General features: G+C 54.4%; 2 protein-coding genes across 2 annotated transcripts; one reads left to right on the top strand and one right to left on the bottom strand.

The window, feature by feature from the left end:
- The first annotated feature begins 16,405 nt into the window (after positions 1 to 16,405).
- On the top strand, positions 16,406 to 17,965 carry KCNA10 (potassium voltage-gated channel subfamily A member 10). The gene has a single exon (XM_014872628.2). It carries the CDS (start codon positions 16,406 to 16,408, stop codon positions 17,954 to 17,956), a length of 1,551 nt encoding a protein of 516 aa, XP_014728114.2. The 3' UTR covers positions 17,957 to 17,965.
- A 4,517-nt stretch (positions 17,966 to 22,482) lies between these two features.
- LOC106850958 (embryonic pepsinogen-like) lies at positions 22,483 to 26,980 on the bottom strand. The gene is made up of 9 exons (XM_088180303.1): positions 26,925 to 26,980; positions 26,430 to 26,592; positions 26,038 to 26,155; positions 25,550 to 25,668; positions 24,527 to 24,726; positions 24,076 to 24,189; positions 23,451 to 23,595; positions 22,813 to 22,911; positions 22,483 to 22,620 (listed from the first exon to the last, which is right to left on the bottom strand). Exons 1-9 carry the CDS (start codon positions 26,978 to 26,980, stop codon positions 22,483 to 22,485), a joined length of 1,152 nt encoding a protein of 383 aa, XP_088036429.1.
- Between the last annotated feature and the right edge of the window lie 284 nt (positions 26,981 to 27,264).

The raw sequence follows: 27,264 nt of genomic DNA, 5'->3' as shown, positions 1-27,264 counted from the left end.
GTTCCCAGCCGATAAGCTGGTCCAGCTCAAGGCCAGGGAGAATTTCTCGCAGGGTGATATCTTGGTCAAAATAAAAAGGAATTAATAACAAGACAGAACCCCTGTTGTGGTGTGTGCCCAGGCCCTGGCAATGGGGTGTCTTCTCTCTGAACCAATCACCTTTTCTCTACTCTGGGAGTTGCAGTCATGCTATAAAACCAAGTGTGTTTCTGAATAAACTTGGCTCTTTCTTCCTATCATAAAAAACAACCATGTAGCTGTGCATCTTATTTCCACCACGCTTAAAGGGTTAAAATCCCTTTCCACAACTGCAACAGCCGAGATCTCAGGAGCTTTTTTGGGGTAAATTTTCCGTGTTCCATCCCTGGCCCTGCAGAGGGTGGGGTGGGGAGGCCCCACTCCCTCAGCAGCAGGGCTGGGCTCGGGGCTGGGTCCTGGGGCTGTCCCCAGATTTGTGCTGATGAGTTTAAATCATTTTTGTGCTGTGCAAACACTCCTGGATGGAGCTGCTGTATTCCCATCCCCCAGACAGCGGCACTGTTGGATTTAATTCCTGCTTCTATTTTGTGATCTTTTCTTCGTTTATGCTCTGCTAAATCTTCTCCAGGAGGGGCACAAATTCCCCTGCAAGGTGAATTTAAGATTACTGACAGTAACTTTAATTTTCTTGGTCATTTTTTCCGAGTCACCCGTGTCCAACAAGACCCAGTAAGCACAGAGCAGACAGAAGCTGCTGCTTTGGAGACACCAGCAAACACTTCGGGATGTTTCCAGGCTTCAGCTGCTGCAGGGACCTGATTTGGAGACTCAGCTGCAGAACCCTGAGCAGGCAGAGCTGCTCCCTCAGGCTGTGGGTGAGAAGAGGAGCAAAGGGAGCAAAGCTGCTCCTCCCTTGCCCCATGGGAGGGAGTTTTGGCAGCTCAGCCCTCTCGTGCCTCAGTTTCCCCACCTATAACGCCCTTTGGACAGGGTTTTGTGAGGATGAAGTGATGCCATGCTGACTCCACGGAGCAGGAGATGGATGTTGGCTCAGTTTCGTATCCTGCACCTCACACGAGGGAATTTTCCCCTCCAGTGGTGCTGATTCCAGAGCCTCCTCCTCACCTTCCTCCTGCCTGACCCCAGCACGTGCAGGGAGAGGAAAGGACACAGCAGAGATCCCATTTTCCCATTTTCTTCCTTGCTCCTCCATCTTTTCCTAACTTTCAGGAGCACCAAAGGGAAAGCATTTAATTACTACCTTGCTCCAGCATTTATTTTCCAACTGTGGCTTTTTGCTGCCCTGATCATCAGAAAAGAAACCATTTCCCTCTCCTTTGCTTCAACCCAGAGCAGCTGTGGCTGCCCCATCCCTGGAAGTGTCCAAGGCCAGGCTGGACAGGACTTGGAGCAGCCTGGGACAGTGGAAGGTGTCCCTGCCAGGGCAGGGGATTGGAGATGGGCTTTAAGGTCCCTTCCAACCCAAATTATTTTGTGATTCCACATCCTTTGGCTGATAAAAAATGGACAAGCAACACCCCCCACCCCTCCCCCATGGAGGAGACTGCTGTGGGGATGAAATTAAGGCTGGAGCTGGAGCTGTGGTGTGATCCCCGCTGGATATGGGGTGAGAGGCTGCTCTCCCCAGGGAGCGAGCAGACACGAGCTCTGGTCAGAGGTGCTGGGAGTTTCCTATTACTGATACAGAATAGCCCGATTTTGGTGACCAGGAGCTGCTGTGACGCGGGTCGGGGTTATCCAAACCCGCTCAGAAAGGGACGGGCATGGAAAAGGAGCCTGGAGCAGCAGCGGGGTCAGTGCGGGGTCCGGGCCAGTGGTGACGGTGTTTGCAGCCAGGCTGGTCAGGGGGTGGCGATCACATTGCCCAGCCGGCCACAGGGATAGCATAGCCCGGCCCGTGAAATCAGAGCGGGCAGAGAAAGTGATAACGGGAGATTAGAGAAGGGGGAGCGCTGCGGGAAGGGCCACAGGGACCACCCTGTTAAAGAGCCGGGCCAGGGGCTGGGATGTTGCTCCTGTAAACGCTCTTCACTCCTCGGTGCTTTGGGGACGTGGCTGTGCCTCAGAGCTGACCGAAATCGCCGACTCCAAGCAGGAGCGGAGAGTTCCCCGGTGTGAGCATCCCGAGCTCCCCGAGCTCCCGTGGCAGCCCAGGGGTGCCGGGATCCGAGCGATTGAACAGGACACGCTCTCACACAGCCTTGGGCTCCTCTGTGCGCTCCCGGCCGGGATTGCGAGCTCAGGACGGAGAATCTGCCGGGAAGGACCGCGCTGGCTCAGCGTCAGGCGGGCACCGGCAGGGGAACGGGGCTCGGGAAGGAGAGGGGGAATTGCTGTCCCAGCTGAAATAGGAGCTGGTGGCAGTCCCAGCCCGCCAGCTGCGTTATCCCGGCTGGAAATGCAGATCCGTGCCCTGCCCGGGCTGGGCAGCGCTGCGGAGTCGCTCAGGGAACGGGGAGATCCCGAACCTCCTTTCACCGAGTTAATCTCGGCTTTGCCTTCTCCTGGTCCGGACTTTGGGGGTGTTGGGAAGCCGAAATCCCGATACACGGAAAACTCTCCCTTTTGTCCCTGTCCCAGCTTTCCCCGTCCCTCTCCGCCTGCCAGGGACCCGCTGGAGCGTGGCCGGCTCGGAACTGCTGGCGCTGGCCACGGGCAGCTCGGGCTGCTCCCTCCGGGCCGGGCAGATGGCAGGCAGGGCACGGCACATCCTGCAGAAAACCACGCTGGGAAGCTTTTGTTCTGCTGCCTGGAGCTTCTCTTTCAGGTTTCCAGGGTGTCACAGGGTCTCTGGGAGCGGGAGAAGCCCTGCTGTGATGGGGAGAGCATCCAGCCTTCCCCAGAGAGGGCTCAGGGTGGTGCCCTGTCCTGCTCTGGCATCACTCTGGGACAGGCTGGACTCGGCTTTGAAACTTTTGGTGATGGGTAAACACATTAAAAATCCTGCCAAGTACAAAAATAAGGAGAAGAAAGAACCAAGTGGGACAGAAAGCAGAGAGCAGGGGGGTGATGGAGATGTCAGGGTGCAGTGAGGAGGAAGAAACCCAATCCAGCCGAGTGGGTGCATAATTTATTCCCCCATTAGCTATTCATAAGCCAGCCCTTTGTATCAAGTCTCCTGACGTCCTTGTAACAACTTCAGGCCTTTCTGTGGAGCATCACCCTCCGGGGCTGTTCCTGTGCCACTTTGCCATGTGAACATGATTCTTGATGTGTCCTGGGCCTTCGTTAAGGCCATTCAGCAGAACGAGTAATTAATGAGATTCCCATGGCTGCGGTGTAACAGGAACCTCTGGGAATTACCCACGGCAGAGCCACCTCTGAGGGTGCTGGGCTTGCACAGCCCTGGCTGCTGCTTGAAGGATGAGCTTGGACTTTGGGGCTTCCTCCTGAGCTGGGTTAAAGCCATGGACCTTCCCTCCAGCACTGCTGCCTGTGATTTCTGTGGGATTGGGTGTGATACTGACCACCAAAGTGTTCAGCTCAGTGTGGTGAGGAGAGACTGGGGACACCCATCCGTGCTGCTCTGCAAACTCCTGGCCACGCTGCAGCCTCCAGCCTGGACCTCCCTCCCACCCTCTTCCCCCAAAACAAGATGGGTTTGACACATTCTGTGTGTTCTTGGGATAAAGCTGGCCAGGACACCACGCCATAGGCTTGGAAGGAGCCACCAGAGCAATCAAAGCCTCCTCCAGCTCATTCTTGGTGCTCAGGGAATCTTGGCTAATGGGAAGACCCTTCTGCATCCTTGGGGGTTTTTGCCTCTTCCCCAGCACTGCCTGAAGCTTGGAGCTGAATGTGGGGCCCCTTTTTCCTGTTCCCCACAGTGTGGGGGGCTCAGAGCTGAATGTGGGGCCCCTTTTCCTGTTCCCCACAGTGTGGGGGGCTCAGAGCTGAATGTGGGGTCCCTTTTCCTGTTCCCCACAGTGTGGGGGGCTCAGAGTGGAATGTGGGGTCCCTTTTCCTGTTCCCCACAGTGTGGGGGGCTCGGTGTCTCCTGGAAATCCCCTGAAAAGCTCTCAGGGCCTCCTTGAGACACAGACAGATCTAAGGTCAAACAGACCCCAAAGTTTTGGCCTCATGGCCCTAAGGCACTGCACAGGGAAGAGGTTGAGGCCAGAGCCCAACCCCAAATCCCTGCAGCCCCTGTCGAGGCAGGAGCATTCCTTGGTGAGACCCAGGGCCTGGACTACAGCCCACACCTGGGCAGGTAAGAGCTGCTGGACACTTGGGTGCCATTTGCTCTTCAAATGTAAATGCTGCTTCTCAAAACAGGGGTTGGTGCCCGGGGAAAACCTTCAGTGCCAAGGGGAATCCCTCCCTCCATGGGTGTCCTGCCCATGGAGCAGCAGAGGGATAAATCTGTTCCCAGGCACTGAAGGGATCACTGGGGGATTCAGCCTGGGATTTGGGCTCTGGGAGGTGCAGCCCCTCCCTTGGGGGTGGTTTGGGGCTGCCATTCCCCCCAGTGTGGAGTTTCACCACAGCCCTGTTTGCAGTTCCTTCCCACGTTTCCTTTAAATCCAAGGGCAGCCAGGCAAGGTAGGGTTTCACTGGGGTGTAGAATTTCTGAATCTGAGTCTTTCCTGAGACAAACTCTAATCCTTACCTGCGTGTCAGAGACGTGCAGGGACCTGCCATGTCCAGAGCCCCTGGGATGCTCCTCGTGCCCGAGGAAGGGCTGTAACCAGGGCTGCAGGTGAGTGACTGGTTTTTACTGTGTTTTCTGTGCTTTAGACACCATTGATGATACAATGGAAATGCAGCCAGCTGGGGAAAGTTCCCACCTATATTAAGCAGCTTATTTTACTTTATTGTCAGTAGGATGTGGAAGAATCACCTGGTTGAAAAGGTTTCCATTTTATCTCCAGCTAAATTGGTGCTGGGTTCGTGGTTTTAGGGCAACTTGTGCTGATACAGGAGTTTGGGCTGCTCTTGGGTCTGTGCCCGACCCCAGACAGAGACACTCTGTGCTTTGAGCATTTACAGCCTCTCCTTCTCTTCCAAGACTTAAATAAAGTGGTTCCTTTTGGCTGTGATCTTTTTAATGGGTTTGAATGTTTTGCAAGGCTTCCATTAGAAAATCCTCAGCTGCTGCAGTCTGCTTTATGGGAATGTGTGCAAGGAACAGTGAAGGCATCGAAACACTCCGAGGAAATATTGGTTACCCTCAGCCTGCTCCAACTAAACTGTGAGAACCTGGAGTGAAAGAATTAATCAGGATTTCTGACAGGCTGAAATCCATGGCTGCCAAGGAGTCACTTAAATTCCAAAACAGTGTTGGGAACATCCATTGCATTGGGATGAATTAAATCGGGAGGGGATGGGGTGCAGGAAAGATGATTTTAGGTTCAGGCTGCAATTATAATAATAATAATAATAATAATAATAATAATAATAATAGTAATAATAATAATAATAATAATAATAATAATAATAATAGCGGTGAATGGGTGTCTCTTTTTAGGTTGGCTGGGGAATAAGAGGGACATTTTAGGTGATCCCAAGGATGTGGGAATCCCCAGTGCACAGTGCTCACCCCAGTGACACAGAGCAGGGTGTGGAGAGGGTTAATGGGAATATTGGATTAAAAGTGCTGCTGGTTCCATGGGTTTGGTGCAGTTTGCACTTCGTGGTGAGGAATTACATGATTTTCTGGGAGCCTGGCTTAGGAAGTCTTCCCTGGTCAGTGCAGGAGCCAGTCCTGGTGCTGGCTCAGTGCTCACTGCTTGCTCTACCAATGCTTCCATCCTTCAAATCCCCATGGAAAATCCATGGAAAATCAGTCATGGGGGTAAGGGATGGGTGGCAGAGCTCGGAGGGATCAGAGGCTTTCCTTAGTTAGTATTGGGTTCAGGTCCAGCCAAGCACCACCCTGGAATTACTCTGATTTCAAACACTGATTTGTGTTTGAGGTGTGATGAGTTTCACGGCCTCAGCAGCAGACATTCTCTCTCTAGAGACTGTAGAAATTCAAGCCAAACAAAGCCTAAACCAAATAAAGCCAAATTTTTAATGGAGAGAAAAAAATATTGTTTTGCTGATTCCTGGAGAGATAGGATTGGGGTTCCTAGGCTGAGACAGTTTGACCCCAAAATGGTTTAAAAGTGCAGCTTTTATAGCCAAGGCTCAGTGTCTGTGCCCTGTGACTGATTTCCTAGGGCATTCCAAGGTGCAGTTCAGCTCCTGGAATGCAGCTGGGAAATCCATGCCTTTGTCCTGGGTGTGGAGTCGGGACCAGGACAGCCCATCCCGGGCAGCTGAGAATCCCTGAGCTGCATCTGTGGGTAAAGGTCACGGGAAGGAGATTGGGGAATTGCTCCGAGGCAAAATCAGCTCCAGCTCCGTGAGAGGAGCCTGGGCTGCCAGGGGAAGAAGGACCCACAGAGCAGCTTTTTGTGGTTTTTGGGTTTTTTTGAGATATTTTTTCCATAGTTGGAGGGTGGCTTTTTCAGATCTGATTTTCCACGATTCCTTTTATTTCCTTGGGTTTTCTCTGGAGCAGCGCCTCTGGGAGACCCCAACTTTGCACACCCCACTGCCTCTGGAAGGGCTCAGAGCAGGCTGATCTCAATATTTTCCTATCCCAGTTCAGCAGCACAGCATGGAAACCTGCCCCAATTACACAGGCTGGAATAAAGCTTGAGGGAAAATCTCTGCATCCCAAGATGCTGGCAGGAGGATTCAGGATGCAGATGACTTTTGGAGGTCAGTCAGGAAATGCCCTGACTGGTGCTCCCCCATTCCTGTGTGTCCAATCCCTTTCCAGGGTGATGTTTTTGCCTTTGCTTGGGAAGTTTTGGGGCAGGGAAGGAAGAGCTCACTGATGGACCTGGGGGAACACATGGAGAGGGAAATCGTTGTGGTTTCATTAAATCCTGCTGGAGAAACAGGCAGAGGGTTGGAACAGCAGCTGGGGGGTGGTGGGTGATGCTCACAGTCCCGATGGATCATTGGAATAACGGGGGGGTTGTGGCCACATCCAGAGCTCTGCCCAGCGCCTGCTGAGAGCTGCTCCGGGCTCAGAGCAGGGCACAGCCAGGACCCAGAGCTGTCCATCCAGGTGTGACACTCCCCGCAGGGTCTCATGGACAAACAGCTCTCCCTGGCCATAGAGAAACAGGATGGGAAAGGCCCCGGGGAGGCAATTCCAGCTCCTGGAGCTTCAGCAGTTTGGGAGCTCTTGTGAAGGCAGTCACAGGCTCCCCGGAGCAGAGCATTTTCCTGTGTAAAGGAGAAAAGCCAGGCCCAGGTAATGCCTGGAGAAAGAGCCACAGGGGCCCGGGACACCAGTGTGTGTCCGTGCTGGCACTGGGAGCACTGGAGGCTCCTGCTTTTCCAGCTTTTCTCTCCGTGGATGTAAAAGAACCAGGTCCCTGTGAGCCCTGTCCTGGCTGCCCGTGGCAGAGCATCCCAGTGAGCAGCTCTGAGAGGAGGGGACAGAAGGGGTCACATCTGGGCATCACCTCCTCTTCCTCTGCTCCACGCTGCTCCTTCCTCACCCTCACCAGGAGAGCAAAGGCCTCAGACACTTCTGTAGACATGAAAGAGGTGCCCTGGAGCCCTGGATGCCGCTGCTGCTGCCGGGCAGGACCAGCGAGGGAGCAAAAACCCATTTCAGGCACAAGGAGAATGAGGGCAAGGAGTCCCACCGGGCTCACGTGGGTACCGGCATCGCCTTTCCGCAGGAGAGGCTGGAGCATCCCAGCGCTGCCCGGCACAGCGGAGGGGCAGCTCGGCCGGGCAGCCCCCGGAGGGAGGCGGCGATGGGAGCACCGGGCACCCCGCTGGCCGGAGCAGGATGAGGACGATGCCAAAACCGGGTTTGTTGCTCCCCTCTCGGGCTCAGCCGCCGTCGTGGCACGGGGAAGTTTGGGGGCAGAGGAGAGGAGAGTTTGGTGGGTGGGTTTGGGGCAGTCGGGTGCTGTTTTTATTTCCTTTTCTTTTTTTCTTTTCTTTTTTTTTTTTTTTTTGGTGGGTATTTTTGGGTGATGGTGACCAGGGGGGAAGTTTAGTTTGTCCTTGGAGAAGCAGGGAGGGTGAAGCTTTCCTGAGCACCGGGTGAGTGTGCGAGGAGCCCATGGTTTACCAGGAGTCAGAGGGTCTCACTGGCGTCATCTCAACCACTTTAATCTTAATTATTTATTGTGGGTCCGAATTCCCGTGTCCTCTCCTGGGGGTACCGTGGGGGTGTGAGCTGCTGGCCGGGCTGGGGCTGCCCTGACCTCTGCCGTGGCTCTGCCTCTGCACATGGAGCCACAAGCCTGGAGCGACACCGGGACCCCAAACCTGCCACCGGCCGCTTTCAGTGCTGCTCTTGCAGAAATCGGGATCAATGCAGGATCTGTCTGACCCCATTAGCGGCTTCCTATTGCTTTCCATTTATATCTTCTCTCCATTTTTGGCTCCGGCCGCCGACCTCCTCCAGGGTTTGCTGCCAGTGCAGATTTTGAGGGGGGACAAAGTCATTCGTTCATCGCTAGGAGCAGACTGAGGTTACAGCGCCGAGCTCTGGATGCTGGACTGGGGGTGGGGGAGCAGGCGGAGGGGAGCGGCTCTGCCTCCATCCCAGCGCCTTGGGACAGGCTGGGAAAGTTTCCCCATCGATTTGGGATCGGATTCTTTGTCGTAAGCAGCAGGGTGGCAGCGCGGGGGTGGCTGCCGGCCCCGGCCCCAGCCAGGCGCCCGGATGGAGCCGGGATGCTCCAGAGGGAAGAGGTCACTCCACGCACCCCCTTTGTCACTCCTCTGCTGGTTCAGGCTGATCAAACACGTTCCAAGCGCTTGGTGTCCGTGTGTCCATCCATCAGTCACTTCCCAGAGTGTGTCCAACACTTTACAGCAGGGACTGCTCCGTGAATCCCAGCGGGGAGCAGAGAGCCCACTCAGCATCCCCAAAGAGCCACCGCAGCACCTCACAGTCAAAAATCCATTTACATCTTTTCCTGAATCAGGCTAAACCCCGGCTCGGAGCGCAGGGAAGATGAGGAGGGCTCAGCTGCAGCCAAGCCTGGCCCTGTCCCAGGCTGTCCCTGTCCCTGTCCCTTGGCTGAGCAGCCGGCACCACCGCAGGGCTGATTTCATCCCATCCGGCTTTTCCTGCTACCTGTGCCGGGCTGTGGCTCTTCCATGGCACACCCAGAGCGGGACCTCGCCGGCTCCCTCCGAGCAGGAACTCGCCCTCGCTGGTTATTAAATTACATCCTGACCCGGTTAATCCATAGCTGATTAATTTTGGACTCCATGGCTGGGTATAAGGAAGGGTTCATCTGTCTCGTGGTGTGTACTGTATGTACTGAGCTCTCTGATAATCAGATTTCTTTCATGTAAAAAAATACGGGTGGAAAAATCAGAAGGAGGTATGAAAAGTGAGGAGGGCTGCAGGGGTCTGGCTGGACACAGGTCCCTGCCTGCCATGGGGTCAGCAGTGATGGACACTCCATCCCAGCACTGGCAATCCAGCTGGGGATCTTCCTCCTCCTCATCATCATCTTTCCCTGGAGAGCTCCTGCTTGGCTTTATGGCCCATCCACAGCCCTGGGGAAACTGAGGCACGGAGAGGGAGCCCACAGGAGTTGGCAGCTGTTTGCTCAGGCTCATAACTTGTTTCCTGGTGCAATTTCATGAAATCCCAGCGTGGTTTGGGTTGGAAAGGACCCTAAAGCTCATCCAGTCCCACCCCTGCCATGGCAGGGACACCTTCCACCATCCCAGATTGCTCCAAGCCCCATCCAACCTGGCCTTGGACACTTCCAGGGATGGAGCAGCTGCTCAGGCACCCTGTGCCAGGCCCTCGGCCCTCCCCACCCTCACAGAGAGGATTTTGTCCCAAACACCTCATCTAAACCTACTCTCTTTCAGTTTAAAGACACCTTGTGTGTTTAAATGTTGTCATCCTGCCCCTCTGCCCCCCCACCCTCCTCTTGCCACAGACAAACTTTAACCTCTGCTTCTAAAAGCAAAGAGGTTTCAGGTCTGGCTGCTCCTAAGCCCTGGGCTCTCCTGGGGCTGGAGAAACCCTGGGATTTCTCTGAGCCACACCATTATGTTGGTGTATTTTAACCCTTTCTCCATTTCTCCACTACTCCCACACTCAGAACTCGAAAGCAGAGGCAGCATTTACCAGACCCCATTATCCCCTGAAAGATCTGAATTATTCTTTCCCATATTTTAATCATTCCTAAACTACCAGCATCTGCCCTCCTGTTTATTCCCTCCCAGCTGCACACATTTGCTTGGCATTTAAAGAGTTCAATTTGCAAACGCCTCTCCTGAGGAGGAGGATGAGCCACAGATTTTCGCAGGGTGTCTCCCTGCAGCAAACCCAGAAGCTCCTTGATTTCTTTCCAGGGATGATTCCTGCCCTGCTCCATCAGTGCCAGATGCCCAGGGCACCTCACTAAGCCTCCAAGGACACTCTGTGCTGGAATCAGAGCTCCAAAATTAATAACCCCAGCCCTGATCGAGAGCGTTGAAGGGTCTGGGTTGTGGTTTTACATCTTGCACCCCCCAAAATCCAGCCCTCCTGATGCTGGGGGACTGCTGCTAATTGAGGGGCTCTTCAATTAGCTGGGATGAGAAATAAGAAAAATTCCCTTGGTGGGGACGCTGCAGAGCCACCTGAGCTCCATCCCCGAGCCGCGGGGCTGGAATTACCGCACCCCAGGTAATTAGTGCTGCAAAGAGAGGACAATTAGCAGAGGCTCATTAGTGCCCTGAGCTGCTCCGTGGCCCGAAGCCGGTGCCGGGCAGAGCCCGGATTTCACAGGGGTGTCTGTGGGGCACCGTTTTGCTTGGGAATTCAGGAAAAGCAAATAAAGTGTCACTGCCCTGTTCCACTCCAGCCTTTTTCCCACCCTGCTCCAGCTCATCCCGGGTCAGATCAAAGGGAAAGGGCTGGGATGAGCTGCTCACTCTCCTGCACTGTTTCCCACAGGGAAAATTAAGCTCCCTGTCCAAATAATAATTCAGGACCTGCTGCCAAAAATTCCTCTTGTGCCAGCTAATCCCTCTCTGTTTTGGGACAGGCTCGGGGGTGTTTTATCTCCACTCTGGTGTCAGAGCTGTGCATTCAGAGCTGCTGAGCAGCGATCCCGTCCCAGGACTTGCTGGATTCTGGTCCGTCCCGGATACAGGACACCCTCAGGGGCCGAATTTGTCTGTGGGATAAATCCCAGCAGAGCCGGTGATTCCAGGAGCGGGAGATCAGAGGGAAAGAAGTGCCGGAGGAGTGCCTGGGGCAGCCTGGCTGGAGGAGGAGTGAAATCCTTCGAGCCAAGAGGGTTTAAAGTCACCTTGGCGGGATACAAAGGCAGAAGTTCCCGGGGGTGTCCGGGGTGCAGCCGAACCCCCCAGAGATGAGGGAGTTGTGTAACTGCCCCGTTTCTCGCAGGCTGTGATGTCATTCCGAGCATCTCCCTCTGTTCTCGTCTCCCCTGGACCACAGCGCTGCCTTCACTCCAGGGATATCCCCATTATCCGTGGGTTTCTGCTAAAGCTCCCCGGCCCCAGATCTCCTGCTCCTCTGGATGCTTTCCCTGCTCCACATTTCCCTCAGCCGCAGCTGCTCTTTGCCCGGGTGCAGGAAGTGACCCTGGTTATTTCTAAGATTTTGGAAAAAAACCCAACAAAGCACCAAAAGAGATCAGATTTTGCCTCATCACCCTGTGGTCAAGGCCCTTCCAAAGCTGGGTTTGGAGGGGAGGTGGACAGAATCTGAATTGAGATGCCAGGAATATCAATTTAATTATTTTTTGTTAATAGATGCCCTCGCTGCGATGAGGGTAAATTTAAGGACTGTAGTCTATAGAAATGGTGTATAAAATGATAACGCCGCCCTGAAGGAGCTGATCAAAGGTCTGGATAATCTCCTGTCCCCTTTCCACCACAGAAGGCTGGAGATGTCTGTAGGATGCTCCAAGCCGGGCTCTCCTCCGGGACAGGGAGGTTTAATGTGCTCATTAACGCCGTGAGAGGAGAAATAGCTCAGAGGACAGAAAAGGATGCTGGAGGGGGGGAAATCGAGGTGACCGGGTCCCTCAAGAGCAAAGGAACGTCACCGAGGAGGAATTCAGGAATTGAGGCTGAAGCCTGCGGGTAGAAATGTGCCACCCCCTCCTCTGCCTTCCCCCATTGCCTGGGAGGGCGAGGAGGGGACAGAGGAGGAAGAGGAGGGTGGGGAGATAACCGGGGTGAAGGAAGAGGTGGGATCCAGCCCTGGGTGAGGCCAATAAGGATGAAATCACTCCGGAGCACCCAAGGCGAGATGGCCGTGAGCCGCAACAGGCTCCGGAATGGAAAGAAAGAGAAAATAGGGAAAGAAAACAAAAATCCCATTTATTTTAACGACTGATGCCAACCCGCCTGGTCCTGTCCGCCCAGGGCTCTTATTTATTTGTTAATTAATTCCTGGAGGTGACAAGCCCAGGTGGCAAGTGGCGCCGGGGGTCGGAGCCAGCATCCAGCTGCAGCCAGGCGGGAGGAAGGGCCGCGTCCCTCCTGTCCCTCGTCCCCCAGCGATGCCCTTTGCTGGGCTGTGCCAGCCGTGCCCGCTGCTGCAACTGGTCCCAGTCACCCCGGGGCGGGGACGGAGATGTCCCACGTGGTGGTGGCACTGTGGCCGTCCCTTCCTGGACAGGAGCCCGCTGTCCCCACGGCCACAGGCGAGAGGTAGGTGGGCAGCGGGGGATGCTCCAACCCTTGGGCTTTCCCCTCCCCTCCTCTTTCTAAAGCCATTATTTTAAATTAATACTAAAAAGCGCCCTTTTGCCTGCTGTAAATCTCTCTCTCGGTGCCAGCGGTGTGCGGGTCCCTGTCCCCCCTCTGTGCCTCCCTCCCGGGGGACCAGCTCAGACCTCGCCACGTCACGGACAAGACTTGTCCTCCCTGGACCATCCGCAGCATTATTGGGGATTAAAGGTGGCATCCGCCAGAAGGGCACGTCCTCCCCCGTCTCGCCCGCCGGCGGGTGGGGACAGGAGGAGGGGCCCGGGTCCCCCTGGGGAGAGGGTGTCCCCAACAGGCCACCAGCCCCTTTCCCCATGGAGCCCCGGCTGATTTCAGGGCTGCCGGGGGATGGCGGGGCCGAGGCCCCGCTCGGTGCCGGGTGCCAAAGCCGCGCCTGCCAAAGCCCGGCCCGGGTGAACCCGAGAGCCAGGAGCCTTTGCAATGACATTGTGTGCGTTATCCCAAAGGCGCCTTTCGAGGGTATGGCTGGACTTTTTTCTCATCTCGGCTTTCCCTCCGCATCCCTAGCTGTGTTTAATAACTCTCTTCCCAGATGCAGACAGCGCTGGCGCTTCCATGCCCTGGCCAGGTAAGTCCTCAGGAGCTGGCGGGGGTGGGCACGGGAACAATCCCCTCCTTTCTCACCCCATTCAGGGATGGCGGGGAGGGGACAGGAGGGGGACAAGAGCCTCAACATCTCCAATAATCTGGAAAAACCTTGGGAATGGACATTGTTCGCCGCAGGAGTTCGAGGGCGGTCAAAGGAGGGGGAGGAGGAGTAGGGGATTGCGGGCGGGAAGGTTTCACTGGATCAGAGAGCCCGGTGCAAACCACAGCCCCGACTCGCTGGGATGTGATGGGAGAAACACAAACTCTCCCTCAAAATGACCTTTCTCTTTCACCGTCGCTCTCCCTCGCGTGGTTTTTTTGTTATTATTATGATTTTCCACAGGCAGGGATTTCCGCTGAAGGATATTAGTTAATCAGATTCTGAGAAGCAGATGTTGGGTGATTTAGGAGGAAAAAATGAGGCAACTTTCTAGTTCAAGCCTCGGCTGGAGCCCGGAGCGTGGTGCAAAGCTTAGGGAGGATGTTTTGTGGCTTTGGGATGTGCTGTTAATGTTGGTCTTAATTAAAAATGAGACAAATAAAGTGGTTTGGGGACAGGTGGGGCACCTGCAGAGATGGGGACAGACAGATATCAGCATGCTCTGTGGCTTTGAGGTAAAGAAAGGAACCTCAGAGCCCTGCATCCCATGGGAATGTTCCAAGAGCTTGAAATGGAGCTGAAAAGCTCTGGGAATTTCATGGTCAGCTTTAGCTGCTCGGCTTTGTTCCACTGCCAAGAGAAGTTCCTATAGTGTGGACCCCTCTGGATCCTTCCCCTGGAAGTGTGGTGGGTCAGGTCAGCTCATCCTGCCACTCAACACTAAACTCTGATTCAAACTTTATTTAATTCTGATTTTACAATCAGCTTGGGATTTATATTAAGAAAAAACAAGAATGCAAGAAGAGAATCATGTGTGCTGCTTTTCTTCTTTCCTCTAGTTCTTATCTTTCCCTTGAAAGTGCTTTATCTGGGCCAGGTTTGTTGCAATTTCTCTTTGTAGGCCTCCTGATGCTCCTCAAACCAGGGTTATCCTCAGCTCTGGGTTGCTGCTCTGATGCCATAAATCATCCTGCCAGCACCAACTTCTCCCAAAGCCACCAAATTCCAACCTGGGATGAATCCATCCCCATGGAGAGCAGCTGCACCTTGGGCATGTCCGAGCTGGGCACGGCTGGGGCTGGAGGACTCAGGTTTGGAGTCCTTGAGGGTCCCCAGCTTTGCCCCAGGTCGCTGGGGACACAACCACGCTGCTGCTGCTCCAGGCATCTCTTCTGTCCCCTGGCCCAACCACTCCTCTCTGCATGTCCCCAAGAGGGAAATTCGGCACAAAACCAGCCTGAGGCAGCTCAGTAGGGCTGGATTTCTAAGAACAGCCAAGCTCTGTGGGTTTAGTTCAAGCAAAGAAACCTGGTCAGTAAATAGCTTATGATAAATTGTAGGATTTGTGCAGAATCCAGAATCTCTTCTACTGAGCAGAGAGCTCAGAGCCAGCTTGAGCCTTGTCTGGGATGTGGATGCTGGGTCCTGGATGAAGTTCTGCTGTTGGAGCTGTGAAGCTGAGAGGAGGAGAGGGAGGATTTGTAGCAAGTCAGGATCCTAACGCCCATTTCTGCAACAGATTGGGGATTTTGGCTCATCCTACCCCCCCTTCCCAGCTGTGTGCCAGCAAGGACGGATCCTCTGCTTCCAGGGAGGCAAAACCTTCAGTGCCCCAAATTATTCCAGTGAAACAGGGAGGCACTGGGAGCAGCTCAGGCCCCATGGGGGATGCCCAGCACTGGGAAACAAACCCTGCACTGGGGACCATCCTCACCACAGGACCAGCCCCGATGCCTCTGCTGCTGCTCCGTGCCCTAAATTGTGTTGCTATTCCTGGCAGTTGAGGGCATTTGGGTTTTTTGTCTCCCTCTGGCTGGAGCTGGCTGGGTAAGAAAGCCAGAGTGCCCTTGGTGAGCAGCAGGCATGCAGAGCAGCTCCACGTGTCCTCCTGTGGTGTCTCATGTCTGGGAAATACATTTGGAGGGGAAATAAATCAGGGCACTGAATTTACTTGGAAAGTTCAGTTTGGGGGAAATCTCCACAGAACCGTTCCCTGTTAACACCTCATTTCTCTCTGTGCTTCTCCCTGAGGCAGCACAGGTAATTTCCCAGCTCCATAACCTGGCCTGGTCCCTGGGCTCCTCTTTGAGTACAGAATGTGTGTGGTGTGATATTCGGGAATATTTGGGGCCATGGTGACCATTCCTGAGCGCCTCACAGAGCTGGGCTGGGAAATCATCCACCCCATGGCCTGAAAGGTGCTCTCCAAGTGATCCAAACTCTTGGTCCTGAGCTTCTTCCTGGGGCTGGGAATATCAGGTCTGCTGTGGAGGACTAGGAGAGCTCTGGGGGTTGTCACCTCTGCCTGCCCCACGGGAGGGGTCCTGTTCCTACCCCTCTTCCCAGACCAAAGGGGTTCTCCAAGGCTGGTGGACATTTCTCTTCCTGGGCTGCATTCCCCAAATTCCAGTGCATTTCCTGCTTTGGGAATTGTTTCCAAACCATGGTTGACCCACCTGAAAGGTGCCCAGAACCTCCTGGGGTTTGACCCAGTGCCTCTCCCACCTGGATCAAGGGCTGCTCTTAACTTGGGACAGCCGTGTTTAAAACCTCCAAATCCTGCTTTGAACTTTGGATCCTCACCTGGAAATGGAAGAAACGACCCCTTGCTCTGGAATCACTGGGAAGAGGCTGGGTGGGACACCTGGATTCGCCCCCATCCCCTGCTGCTCCCTGACCTTTCATCCTTGGCTTCTGTAGGTGGTTTGGGGAGGTTTAACGATGACAAAGTCATTTAAAGAGTGTGCAGGATCCAAAGATGAACAACTTTATAGGAGTCACTTTTGCTACTCGATGGCATTAATGAGGCACTAAAAACCAGGACAGGATGGTGTGAGCTCAGGTTTGTGGTGCTCTGCAGAGGCACAATTCAGCTCTGTGTCCCTGTCCCCTGCAGATCCTCCTAGCGTGGGAGAGGCGCGGGCAGCCGGCGTCGGCCGCGGGGATTTCTGCTGCTGAGCTGATTAGCGTATGATGGACGTGGCCAGTTGGAAGGAGATGGAGGTGGCACTGGTCAGTTTTGACAACGCTGATCAGATCGTGGAGGATCCCTGCTACTCCAACGAGCTCAGCCCCGCCGGGCAGTCGCGGAAAGGCCACCCCAGCTGCGCCAACCTCCTGTCCAACCTGCGCATCCTCATCAACAGCGAGAACGCCAACAATGAGACCATCTTCTCCAGGTTCTCCGCCGAGTTCAGCGACCACCTGGTGGGGGAGAGGGTGGGCATGGATGAGGGGGACCAACGAGTCATCATCAACATCGCTGGGCTGAGGTTTGAGACCCGGCTCAAGACCCTCGACCAGTTCCCCGAGACCTTGCTTGGGGACCCGGAAAAGAGGATGCGTTACTTCGACTCCATGAGGAATGAGTATTTCTTTGACAGGAACAGGCCCAGTTTTGATGGGATCCTGTACTATTACCAGTCTGGGGGGAAAATACGGCGCCCGGCCAACGTCCCCATCGACGTCTTTGCTGATGAAATCACCTTCTATGAGCTGGGTGATGAAGCCATGGACCAGTTCCGGGAGGATGAAGGGTTCATCAAGGATCCTGAGACCCTCTTACCAACCAATGACTTTCACAGGCAGTTCTGGCTGCTCTTCGAGTACCCTGAGAGCTCCAGTGCAGCCAGAGGCGTAGCTTTGGTCTCCGTCCTGGTCATTGTCATCTCCATCATCATCTTCTGCATGGAGACCCTGCCAGAGTTCCGGGAGGAGAGGGAGTTTAGATCCACCCAGGAGCTTTCTAGGAACGTGACAGACACCTTGCTGGCCCACAGCACCTTCACGGACCCTTTCTTCGTCATAGAGACCGCCTGCATCGTCTGGTTCTCCTTTGAGCTCTTTGTCCGGTTCATCGTGTGCCCCAGCAAGACCGAGTTCTTCAGGAACATCATGAACATCATCGACATCGTGTCCATCATCCCCTACTTCGTGACGCTCACCACCGAGCTGATCCAGCAGAGCGAGCTCAACGGGCAGCAGAACATGTCCTTGGCCATTCTGCGCATCATCCGCCTCGTCAGGGTCTTCAGGATCTTCAAGCTCTCCCGGCACTCCAAGGGGCTGCAGATCCTGGGGCAGACCCTCAAGGCCAGCATGAGGGAGCTGGGCTTGCTCATCTTCTTCCTCTTCATCGGCGTCATCCTCTTCTCCAGCGCCGTTTACTTCGCGGAAGTCGATGAGCCGCAGTCCCATTTCTCCAGCATTCCCGACGGTTTCTGGTGGGCCGTGGTCACCATGACCACCGTGGGCTATGGGGACATGTGTCCCACCACCCTGGGCGGCAAGATCGTGGGGACCCTGTGCGCCATCGCGGGGGTGCTGACCATCGCCCTGCCCGTGCCCGTCATCGTCTCCAACTTCAACTATTTCTACCACCGGGAGACGGAGAACGAGGAGAAGCAGATGCTGCCCGGGGAGGTGGAGCGGCTGCTGGCCAGCGTGGCCACGGGCAACGGCAGCATGGAGTCCCTCAATAAGACCAATGGGGGTTACCCTCGAGACAAGGCCAAAAAATGATGGTGGAGGCACTGAGGGACTGGGCACAGTCAGGTGGGAGTGGCTGGAAATCGTATCCAACATCTGCATGCTCTGGTTATTTATTTTTTTTTTTTAATAATGTGCTGCTGCTTTTTTTTTTTTTTTTTTTTCTGGACATTTTTCAATCTCTGATTTCCTGTGGCTGTTCAAATAAATACCATCTTTCTTATCTCTCTGCCCTGCCCATCGGTCTGGTGTTTTTTATTTGATGTTCATCTGCTTGACATTTCTCTGTCCCTGGTGACAGAGTGGAATTCCCCACATAGAGAGATTTCCCCATTTACTGGAGAGGAAAAAGGGCAAAATGACATGAAATGCTTGGCTCGGTGACACCCAGCTGTCCAGGGATGAAGGTGGGTCCAGCTCCCTGCTTTTTTTAAATTCCATTTTTAAAAGCTCCTCCCTACCCACCGCTTCAGATCTGGGGGGGTCTGACAAATTCCCACACCTGCGACAGCTCTGACTGAAAAAAAAGCAATGGGAAGGGATATTTTTAGCTGGATGAGTTCCCTGGTCTGCCTGACTAATGAATTTTGCTGGCACAGCACGGTGGGCAGTCACGGATGGACCCAGGGCAGCAGGGGGGGGAGTAGGGGATGCCCACCAGGCACTGTGGCACAGCCACACCAAAGGTCCAGGCTCAAAACCCACCGGGGTTTCTGCTGGAAAACTGAGCTCTGAGAGAGGGATTGGGATTTCTCCTGCAACAAATGCTCATTATCTGGTCTACAAACAGCCCTGGGGACGAGCCACCGTGACCTTGTAGCTTTTATTGTCACTTGTGGTGATGCAAAGGGGGCACAGAGCGATGAGAGCCAACATTTCCTGACAGCTCCGCTCCCTGCTGTAACAAGGCACTTCTGTTTTCCTAAAAATGCAAATTTCCAGTGGCACTTTGGATGGGAGCAGCCAGCAACAGCTCATTTTGCCATTCTCTCCAATGCCGGCAGGTTTTCTGACAAAAACATTTTGTTCCCACTTCACTGTTTCACTCGACATTTTTATTTTTTTTTTTATGTTTCTGCCTCCATTAAAATCCCAGCTTCTCTTGCAGTGTCTCATCTGCTCTGATGTCCCACACCTGCTGCACGGATGTCTCATCTCCTGCCACATCCTCATGATCATTACACAGCGTGCCAGCATCCCTCGTTTGCAATTCCATTCAGAAAGCAGTGGTGGAACAGGGATTAGATTTATTGCTCCTGCTCTCTTGGAAAATGTGGCTTTGGGCTCGCTGGGATTTTCCGTGTAGCAGAAATCCCACAGCCCTTTAGGAGGGGGCTGTTATTTTGGTTTTAGGGTTATTTTGGGTTTTTTTCTGTGCACTGTCTTTCTGCAATGAGGTGTTTTGCACCCCAGGAGATGGATCTGAGACATGACCAGAACAATTCCTTTTCCCTCTGGGACAAATCCCATTTATCACCTGCTCTCCCTGTTGGTTTTTTCCTATTCCTCCATCACCCCTTTCCCCTCCCTTGCAGCCCTCACCATCATCTCAGACAGGAGAAACTGTCAGAGCTATTTATCTCCTTCCCACTGTGTCCAAGTTCTGTCGTCTGTGGGGACACTTGGAGAAGGCACAGCTGGGCACAGCTGGAGGAAGCACAGCTGGGAACAGCTGGGAACAGCACTCAAACATTCCCAGCTCCTCTCTTCTCACCCCTCAATTCTCTCCAGCAGCTCTTTCACATCATTATTTTTATTTCATAGCAGGTTCTTTCTCCTTTTCTTCTAGAAAAACTTGAATTTTTCCATTCTTTTGTATTTTTATTGCTCCCCTCCCCAAATTCTTTCCCAGCCTCTCTAATCAGAAGCACCTTTGGTGGTTTTTCCTTGGGAAATCACCATGAAAAACTCTGATGAGAAGGTTTGGGCTGGGAAATACTCAGCCACGAGCACACTCCCACTCCTCCTGCAAACATGGACTGTAATGGTGCTGGGATGGGTGGATGGATGGATGAATGCATGGATGGATGGATGGACAACCTAATTCTTATAAACTTGTAAACTTAATCCTCAAATAAAAGAATAAATGCTTGAAAATCTGGTCTGCAGAAAATACTGTTTATTTGGACTCAACTTTTTTGTCCCTTGCTTTGTGCTGCTCCATGGCAACACAATTCCAGCTGGAACTTGTGTGTGGGAAGGTGGAGACTTGGGGTGATGTAGAATCCCAGAATGGTTTGTGTTGGAAGGGACCTGAGAGCTCATCCCATTCCAGCCCCTGGCACGGGCAGGGACACCTTCCCCTCTCCTGGGTTGCTCCAAGCCCTGTCCAGCCTGGCCTTGGGGAGAACAGATGATTTCAGCTCTCCAGCTCTGTCATTTGAGGACAAACTCTGCAGTCTGGCTTGCACCATCCATTGTGGGAGGCCAGGTCCAAGGGGGATCCCTGACTGATGCCATGGGAAGGGGGTCAGAGACATTAAACCTCTCCAGACACATCAACCTATTTCCAATTTGCCCAACAGTGGAGGAAAACCTGGCTATGAACTCCCAGTGTCAACACTGATGAAAGCCTGTGAGAAACCCCATTTTTCTGCACGTCACAGCTTTGTCACTTCCCAAACACAGGCTCAAAGCTCAAAGCTGAATGAAATCCATAAAAAACCTTCAGTAACTGTCCTGCTCTGGAGTCCTAATGAGCCAATCTGTCACGTCCTTCTGCACAGGGGATGAATTCCCTCTTCAAATTTTTTACTGCCTCGGGAAAAGCTAAAAGAAGACAAGAACACCCTTTGCTGTATCAGAAAGTTGTCCTGACCACGTTTTATCCTTGGAGCAAGACAAAACCTGTGGGCAGGTGTGAAATATTTGCAGGTAAGAGGGACTCCCTCCTTTGAGCTGAAATTCCCCAGAATGGTTTGGGTTGGAAGGGACCTTAAAGCTCATCCCGTGCCACGGGCAGGGACAGCTTTCACCATGCCAGGGTGCTCCAAGCCCGGTCCAGGCTGGCCTTGGACACTCTCAGGATGCTCAGGTTTGGCACGGGAGCCACGAGATGGCACTCCAGGATCGGCATCTCCCTGCCACAGGCAGCCCCGCTCGCTCCCCGCTCTGCAACCCACGCGTGGAAGCTTTTCCTCGCTTTATTCCTTTATTGCAAAGTGAACACGGGTGCGGGAAGGGCTGTCTCCGCCGGGGGATGCTCCCGTGGAGGAATTCCTTTGCCGGGAATTCTCAGCACCAGTGCAGGAGGAGGATTTAGGATCTGCCCCCCCGCACTGAGGTTTTGGTCCTGTCTGGGATAAATGCTGGGACATGCTGCTCCCACCCCGCTCTGAAAGCACAGCTCCAGCTCCTGGCTGCTCCTCCCGGTCCTGCACGGCTGATCTTGGAGTCGTAGTCCTCACTGCATCTGCCTCATTTCTTGTTGCTCATAGTAATGAGAAAATTCCTGTGGCAGAGCTGAGGACAAGTCCCGTGTGCCCAAAATCCAGGGCTGGGTCACTCCTGTGCGTGCACCCAAGAGATTCCCAGCAGCTGGGCTCGGAACCCCAGGGATGTGAGACCCCAGGGGGATGGAGGGGGGGGATAAATCACACTCCCACCATCCCACATCACATCCTCCTCTATGTCAGCTCAATTTTTACACAGTGCGAGAAGAGAATAATTAATTTCCAGTTCAAATCACCTGGATCTCACCCTCCACATCCCTGTTCCTGCTGGGTATGGATTCTCCAGGCCCCAGCAGTGATGGAGCCTCATTTACCAATAAATAAAATGCTGCAGCCAGTCCCTTGTCCCTCAGCACTGCAGAAATGAAGACACAGCAGGGATTTGGATCTCTCTCCTGGCTTCCTGCTGAGCAATTCCACTGCAGCTGCTCCTGGAGAAAGAGGCAGTCTCCATTTTTACTAGGGTTGGATATGGATGGAGGTAATTTCCTTCCCAAAACAGAACTGTGCAGGTTCTGTGCTTCTGTAAAAGCCTCACCATGGGAGGCACCGGGTGAAAGCCTTTTCCTGCTCTTCTGGGTGGTCCAAAGGAAATCTCCAGCTGAGCCACATCCTCCTGGGGGACTCCCTGCCCTGGGGTGGCTTCGGGCTGTCACACACCGAGCAGGGAAAGTGGGAACAAATCCTGTGCCCAGGGATGGGGAGATACCGTGCAGGAACTGGTGGGACACGGCTGTGAGTCTGCAGGGGTCTGCTCTGGGATGGTTTGTGTCTGGGGTGGTGAGTTCAGCCTCCCTGGGTGGAAATTTGGGGGTTCCAGACTCACCCACTTGTTGTAGCCCCAATAAAAGAACCAATCTTGACTTCCACCCCTCAGCCCTGCAGCGATCACAGCTCCCACAAACCCTCACCAGAGCTGTGAGGACCAAACAGCCCTTGGCCACCACACAGCAGCTGGTGTCTGCCAGCTCCTCCCTGACTCCTGCCATCCCGTCAGAAATGAACCTGCAGCCACAGCTCAGAGCCACCAACACTTTATTTGTGCCAGAAGCCGTGGCCGTGCTCTGGGTGTGCACAAAGCCACAGCACCACTCACACCGTGTGGGTCTAAACAGCCTTGGCCAGCCCAACACGGTTGTTGGCCCGGTCAAAGATGCTGTAGTACACCCTGATGAAGACATCTCCCAAGATCCAGAGGTCCCCAGAGGTGTCCTGGAAGCTGCTCATGCAGGATCCCTGGTTGTGCTGCGTTTGAGCACAAAAGGCAATTGGGAAATGTGGGCTGGTGTCTGTTCTTGCATTGCTCTGGAGGCCCGTGGCCATCCATGCCCTGTCTCCCAAGGGAATGGGAGAAGCCAAAGTGGCCAGAGCCACTGGAGAGAGCAGAAGGACCTTGAGAGAGGCTCCTGCAGCCAGGCCCAGCTGGTTCCCACTCACCTGCTCAGTGTAGGCTGGGGCAGACACAGGGTACTGGACCCCATCGATGACAAAGATGACATCGGGCATGGCAGGGATGGAGCTGCAGTTCACGCTGTGCTGCAGGGGCAGAGGGAAGGGGCTCAGGAGGGAAATGTTCAGAGGGTGAGGAGCGAGGGGAGACCTCACTGGGGCTTCAAACTCCTCCCAAGGGGCAGCAGAGGGACAGCTCTGATCTCTGTGACAATGACAGGAGCCAGGGGAGGGTTGGGGCTGTGCCAGGGAAGGTTTAGGTTGGATTTTGGGAAAGGTTCTTCCCCCAGAGGGTGCTGGGCACTGCCCAGGCTCCCCAGGGAATGGGCACAGCCCCGAGGCTGCCAGAGCTCCAGGAGAGTTTGGACAGTGCTCCAGGGATGGCCAGGGTGGGATTTGGGGGTGTCTGTGCAGGGCAGGGGCTGCACTGGATGGTCCTGGTGGGTCCCTTCCAGCTCAGGACATTCTGTGTGTGATTCTGTGTCCCGCTGACACCAGCCAGAGTGGCCCAGGCTGTCTCTGCCAGGGCTGCTGTGAGCACAGGGCAGTTCCCCCGTGTGTGGCAGCAGCCTTGGCTGGGCTCTGCAGTGCCAGCTGCCTCCAGGACGAGCAGGGCCAGCTCTCACCTCTCCATACATGCCCTGCCTGGCCCCAAGCACGTTCTGGATGTTCCTGATGCCCGAGGGGGGCCCGGCCACGAGGGAGGTGCCAGTGTCGATGATGGCCTGGCAGCCACCAATGCATGCGACCTCCTGGCTGTTCACCATGATGCTGTGGGGAGAGAACAACCAGGGGCCATGAAACACCCACATGGGCCCTAGGGATGGTTTTGAACTTCTTTTCTAAGAGTTAGAGCTGGGTAACCCCAAGTGCTGCCTGTGAATCTTTTCCTTTCTGGACTTGCAGAGCCAGCTGGGGTGCAGCCACCATTGCAGACACGGGCACTGAACACAAGCCAGCAGCTGGGACCCACTCGAGCCAAACAAAGGAGGTTTTGACCCATGACTTTGCTCTCCTCATCACCAGAGACATCCCCTAAATCACAGGACAGGAACCAGGCCGTGCCCCAGGCACAAAGCATCCTCATTTGGGGTGTCAGTTACCAAAGTACTGTGGAGTTTATCCCCTTATCCCTCTGCATCCCTCAGGCCTGGGCTGTGGATTTCAATGGAAGCCTCTGGTGATGGGCCCAAGGTCTCTTTACAAGCAATGCCTTGAGGTGACCAGAGAGCAGCAGAGCTGGTTTGTCACCTGTCCATGGAGATCTGCCAGTAGCCCTGGTAAGAGACGGGGATCCAGTGGATGGGGCCGGTGAAATAGGACTCATCGATGCCCCCGAAGATGACCAGGCTCCCTGCTGCCTCACTGCACGGTGCAGGAAAGAAAAACAAGGGGGGGTTTTGCCATGTGGGTGAGTGCAGGGCCGTGTGTCCCAAGGGTGAGACACTGATTGTGCCGTGTCCCCCCCTCCTCACCAGCCCCCGGCACAGCAGCAGGGCCAGCACCTTTGGAACCAGGAGCCACATGCCTGGAAACTGTTTCCCAGCGAGCCATGAGCCCTCGGGGGAGGCTGGTGGCCCCCAACCCTCGCACATGATGACACAGCCACGACATCCCATGGCAGCAGTGACAAGGGAGGAGCCAGAGCCACCAGCAAAGCCACGCATGAGGTGCATCCCCCCCACAGCTCCACAGGGCTCACCGGGACAGGTAGACAGAGAAGAGATTCTCCTGCAGCAAGCTCTGGTTCACCAGGTTATCAAAGACCGGAGTGATCCCATCAGCAGCCAGGCTGGGGTATCCCAAGCCCAGGATTCCATCGAATTGGACATGGATGAAGAACTGGCCGGGCTCGGCCGTGCTGAGGCCGAAGAGCTGGTTGGTGTCCACCAGAGATGCCACCTGGGGACAGGGAGGTGCCCTGAGCCTGCAGCAGGCACTGGGATCCTGGTGTTAATCTGCTGGGGAAGGAGCAGGGGATCCCCTGCTGCAGGTGGAGCTGGAGATTCAGACAAAAGTTATTAAAGAAAAAAAACCCCGGGCATGAGGGGCTGAGAGATCCCCTGGCTTTGTGAGCCCTCCTCAGAGAGAGGAGCCTGGAGGCTGCTGGAACCAATCTCACCCTGACACTATCATGGGTTTGAATTCTGCAACCCCGTCCCACAACTTTTAATGATGGCAAGTCATGCATTTAATAAAAGATGAGATATTTGGTAAGAAAATGAACAAAAGATAACAGGTGAAAGATCTCAATCAGAATTACTACACAGGATAAAACTAAAGCCACATAACAAACAGTGCACTATAGCAAGGTACCTGTATTAAAGCTGGCACTAGGAATAGGATTGATTAAGATCCAAAAAATTAGGATTTTTTGCCACCAAAACAACAATAATGTGCACAGATCCCTTCACTTAACCCCTGAGCAGTAACCTTGGAGCAGTGTCCCCACTCACTGCACACATTTCCAGGAAAATGTGCAGAGCATTTCTGCCTTGTGGAAGTTTGGTGTGGCTTTTACAGCAAAACCATGTCAGTCATAAATCCAGCTTATCTTGAACAGTGAGATGTTCATTGGCAGTTGGGAGATGCCAGCCCAGTGCTGACCCCGTGGCTCCAGAATAACTCAGCACAGGACAGCTTGTCCTGCTGGGTTAACAAACCCCAGGCCAGTTTTGGGGCTGGGATGTTGTGCACAGCCCCAGCGATGCCGTGGGACACTCACAGTGACGGTGTCAGAGCCCACGATCCCCTCCATCTCTCCAGTGCCATAATGGATGGACAGACTCAGCCCCATGCTCTTGTAGGTGGAGGACTGAGAGGGGTCAAACATCTGGTGGGTTTCTGGATAAGTGGAGAAACACAGAATTAAACCTTTGGGCAAGGCCAAGCCTAAGGGAGGTGGGGGAGGAGGGGCCCTGCTGAATTGCTGTTTGTTATCCTGCCTTCAGGAATAATTCAGCTGGGAGCATTTGCTGTTCATCCTTCCCCTCCTCCAGCAACCAGGGATCCACAGGCAGATGGACAGGTGGGGAAACTGAGGCACCAAGCATCAATCCCATCACCTGAGGAATGCCCCTACCCCCCAGATATTCACCATTCCAGCTCATTGCACAGGGTGATCCCCTGTCCCCTGGCAATGTCACCCCAATTTCTGGGCTCGGTGGAGCTTTACAAAGCCAGGATGTGCAGCTGGGCCTGGCTCCTACTCACGGCAAGCCGGGCTGGTGCAGGACACAGAGGGAACCCAGAGGTCGGAGGAGCCGGTGTCAAACACCACGGTGAAGTCCTGTGGGGGGGTGCCAATGGAGATGGTCCCGTAGTATTCCACCTGTGGGGCAGCCAGGGATGGATTCTGAGGCATAAAACCAAACCTGGAGCTTCCCCAGGCTTGGAACCTTTGTGGTCCCCTTGTTTGTTCATGGAGACCTCCTGCTGCAAGCAGAGCTCCTGGGGGACATTTCTCTGCTCAGTGTGGGCAAGGAGGGGTGAAGGATGTGAGCTGAAGGCTTTGGGGTAAAGGATTTGGGTTTGATCAGTGCCCAGGACAGACAGAGGGATGGACATCCCACAGACCTCCCCAGGGCATTGGAGCCCATACTCACATCGAGGGCGTTCAGCAGGGGCTCAGTGGCCACCCCGGTTCTGTTGGGAAAAGCATGAGGGAATTTGGTGCCAATGTCGTAGTGGTGATTCTGGAAGAATTGGTGCAGCAAATCCTTCTCCCTGAGGACCTCTCTCAGCTTCTTCCCCCTTTCCAAGGGCAGCCTGGCACGAGCAATAAGGAAAAAAGAAGAGTGAGATGGGATTTTGCTGCCTGCAGATCCAGTGAGCAGTGTTGGACACCTCCAATGTTCTGATCCAACAGCAGGAGGGTAGGAAACTCCCCCAAACTCTGAATCGGGGATTTCCTCAAAAATCCCCAAACAATCCTAGAAACCAGCCCTCCCTAGACATGCCCTCATTCTCTGCCCCCCGGAGCAGCTTTCTGCATCCCCAGACCTCACCTCTGCTCCCCAAAGCCGTTCAAAGCCTCCAAATGCTCTTTTCCCCCTTCACTTTCCCTGGGTGGCCCTGGCAGTGATGCTGCTGTGACTTACCTGGTGACACCCTGGCAGAGGGCAGAGGCAGCACAGAGGAGCACGGGGAGCCACATCCTGCCAGGATAGCCAGGGTGAATTCCTGCAGGTTTATAAAGCCCCTGCCCACCCCCCCTGCCGTGCCAAGAGCAGCCAGGACCAGCGGGAGCTGCCCCCTCCCCTCCTTTGGGCACCTGGCCAAGGCAGGTGGCACCCAGGGACTGAAGGACACAGCAAACATGAGCCACACGTCACCTGGCAGGGGGAACTGTCCCTTTATGCCACCCATGATCCTCTCCTGGGGACCCCATGCTCCCCACTAGATCCCAATTCCAAACTCTCCATCCTTTAGACCCCAAAT

This window comes from Sturnus vulgaris, chromosome 29, assembly GCF_052056855.1.
Source record: "Sturnus vulgaris isolate bStuVul1 chromosome 29, bStuVul1.hap1, whole genome shotgun sequence".
Lineage (NCBI taxonomy): Eukaryota > Metazoa > Chordata > Aves > Passeriformes > Sturnidae > Sturnus > Sturnus vulgaris.
The sequence above is the reverse complement of the archived record's forward strand: the minus strand, read 5'-3'. Positions and strand labels throughout refer to the sequence as shown.

What these genes read in the sequence shown, in the direction of transcription:
- KCNA10 (XM_014872628.2), top strand. Translation starts at nt 16,406, where the DNA reads ATGATGGACGTGGCCAGTTGGAAGGAGATGGAGGTGGCACTGGTCAGT.
- LOC106850958 (XM_088180303.1), bottom strand. Translation starts at nt 26,980, where the DNA reads ATGTGGCTCCCCGTGCTCCTCTGTGCTGCCTCTGCCCTCTGCCAGGGT. An exon ending in CCCTGCTGAACGCCCTCGAT is followed by an intron (nt 26,156 to 26,429) that starts GTGAGTATGGGC and finishes GCTGCCCCACAG; the next exon opens with GTGGAATACTACGGGACCAT. An exon ending in CTGCACCAGCCCGGCTTGCC is followed by an intron (nt 25,669 to 26,037) that starts GTGAGTAGGAGC and finishes CCACTTATCCAG; the next exon opens with AAACCCACCAGATGTTTGAC.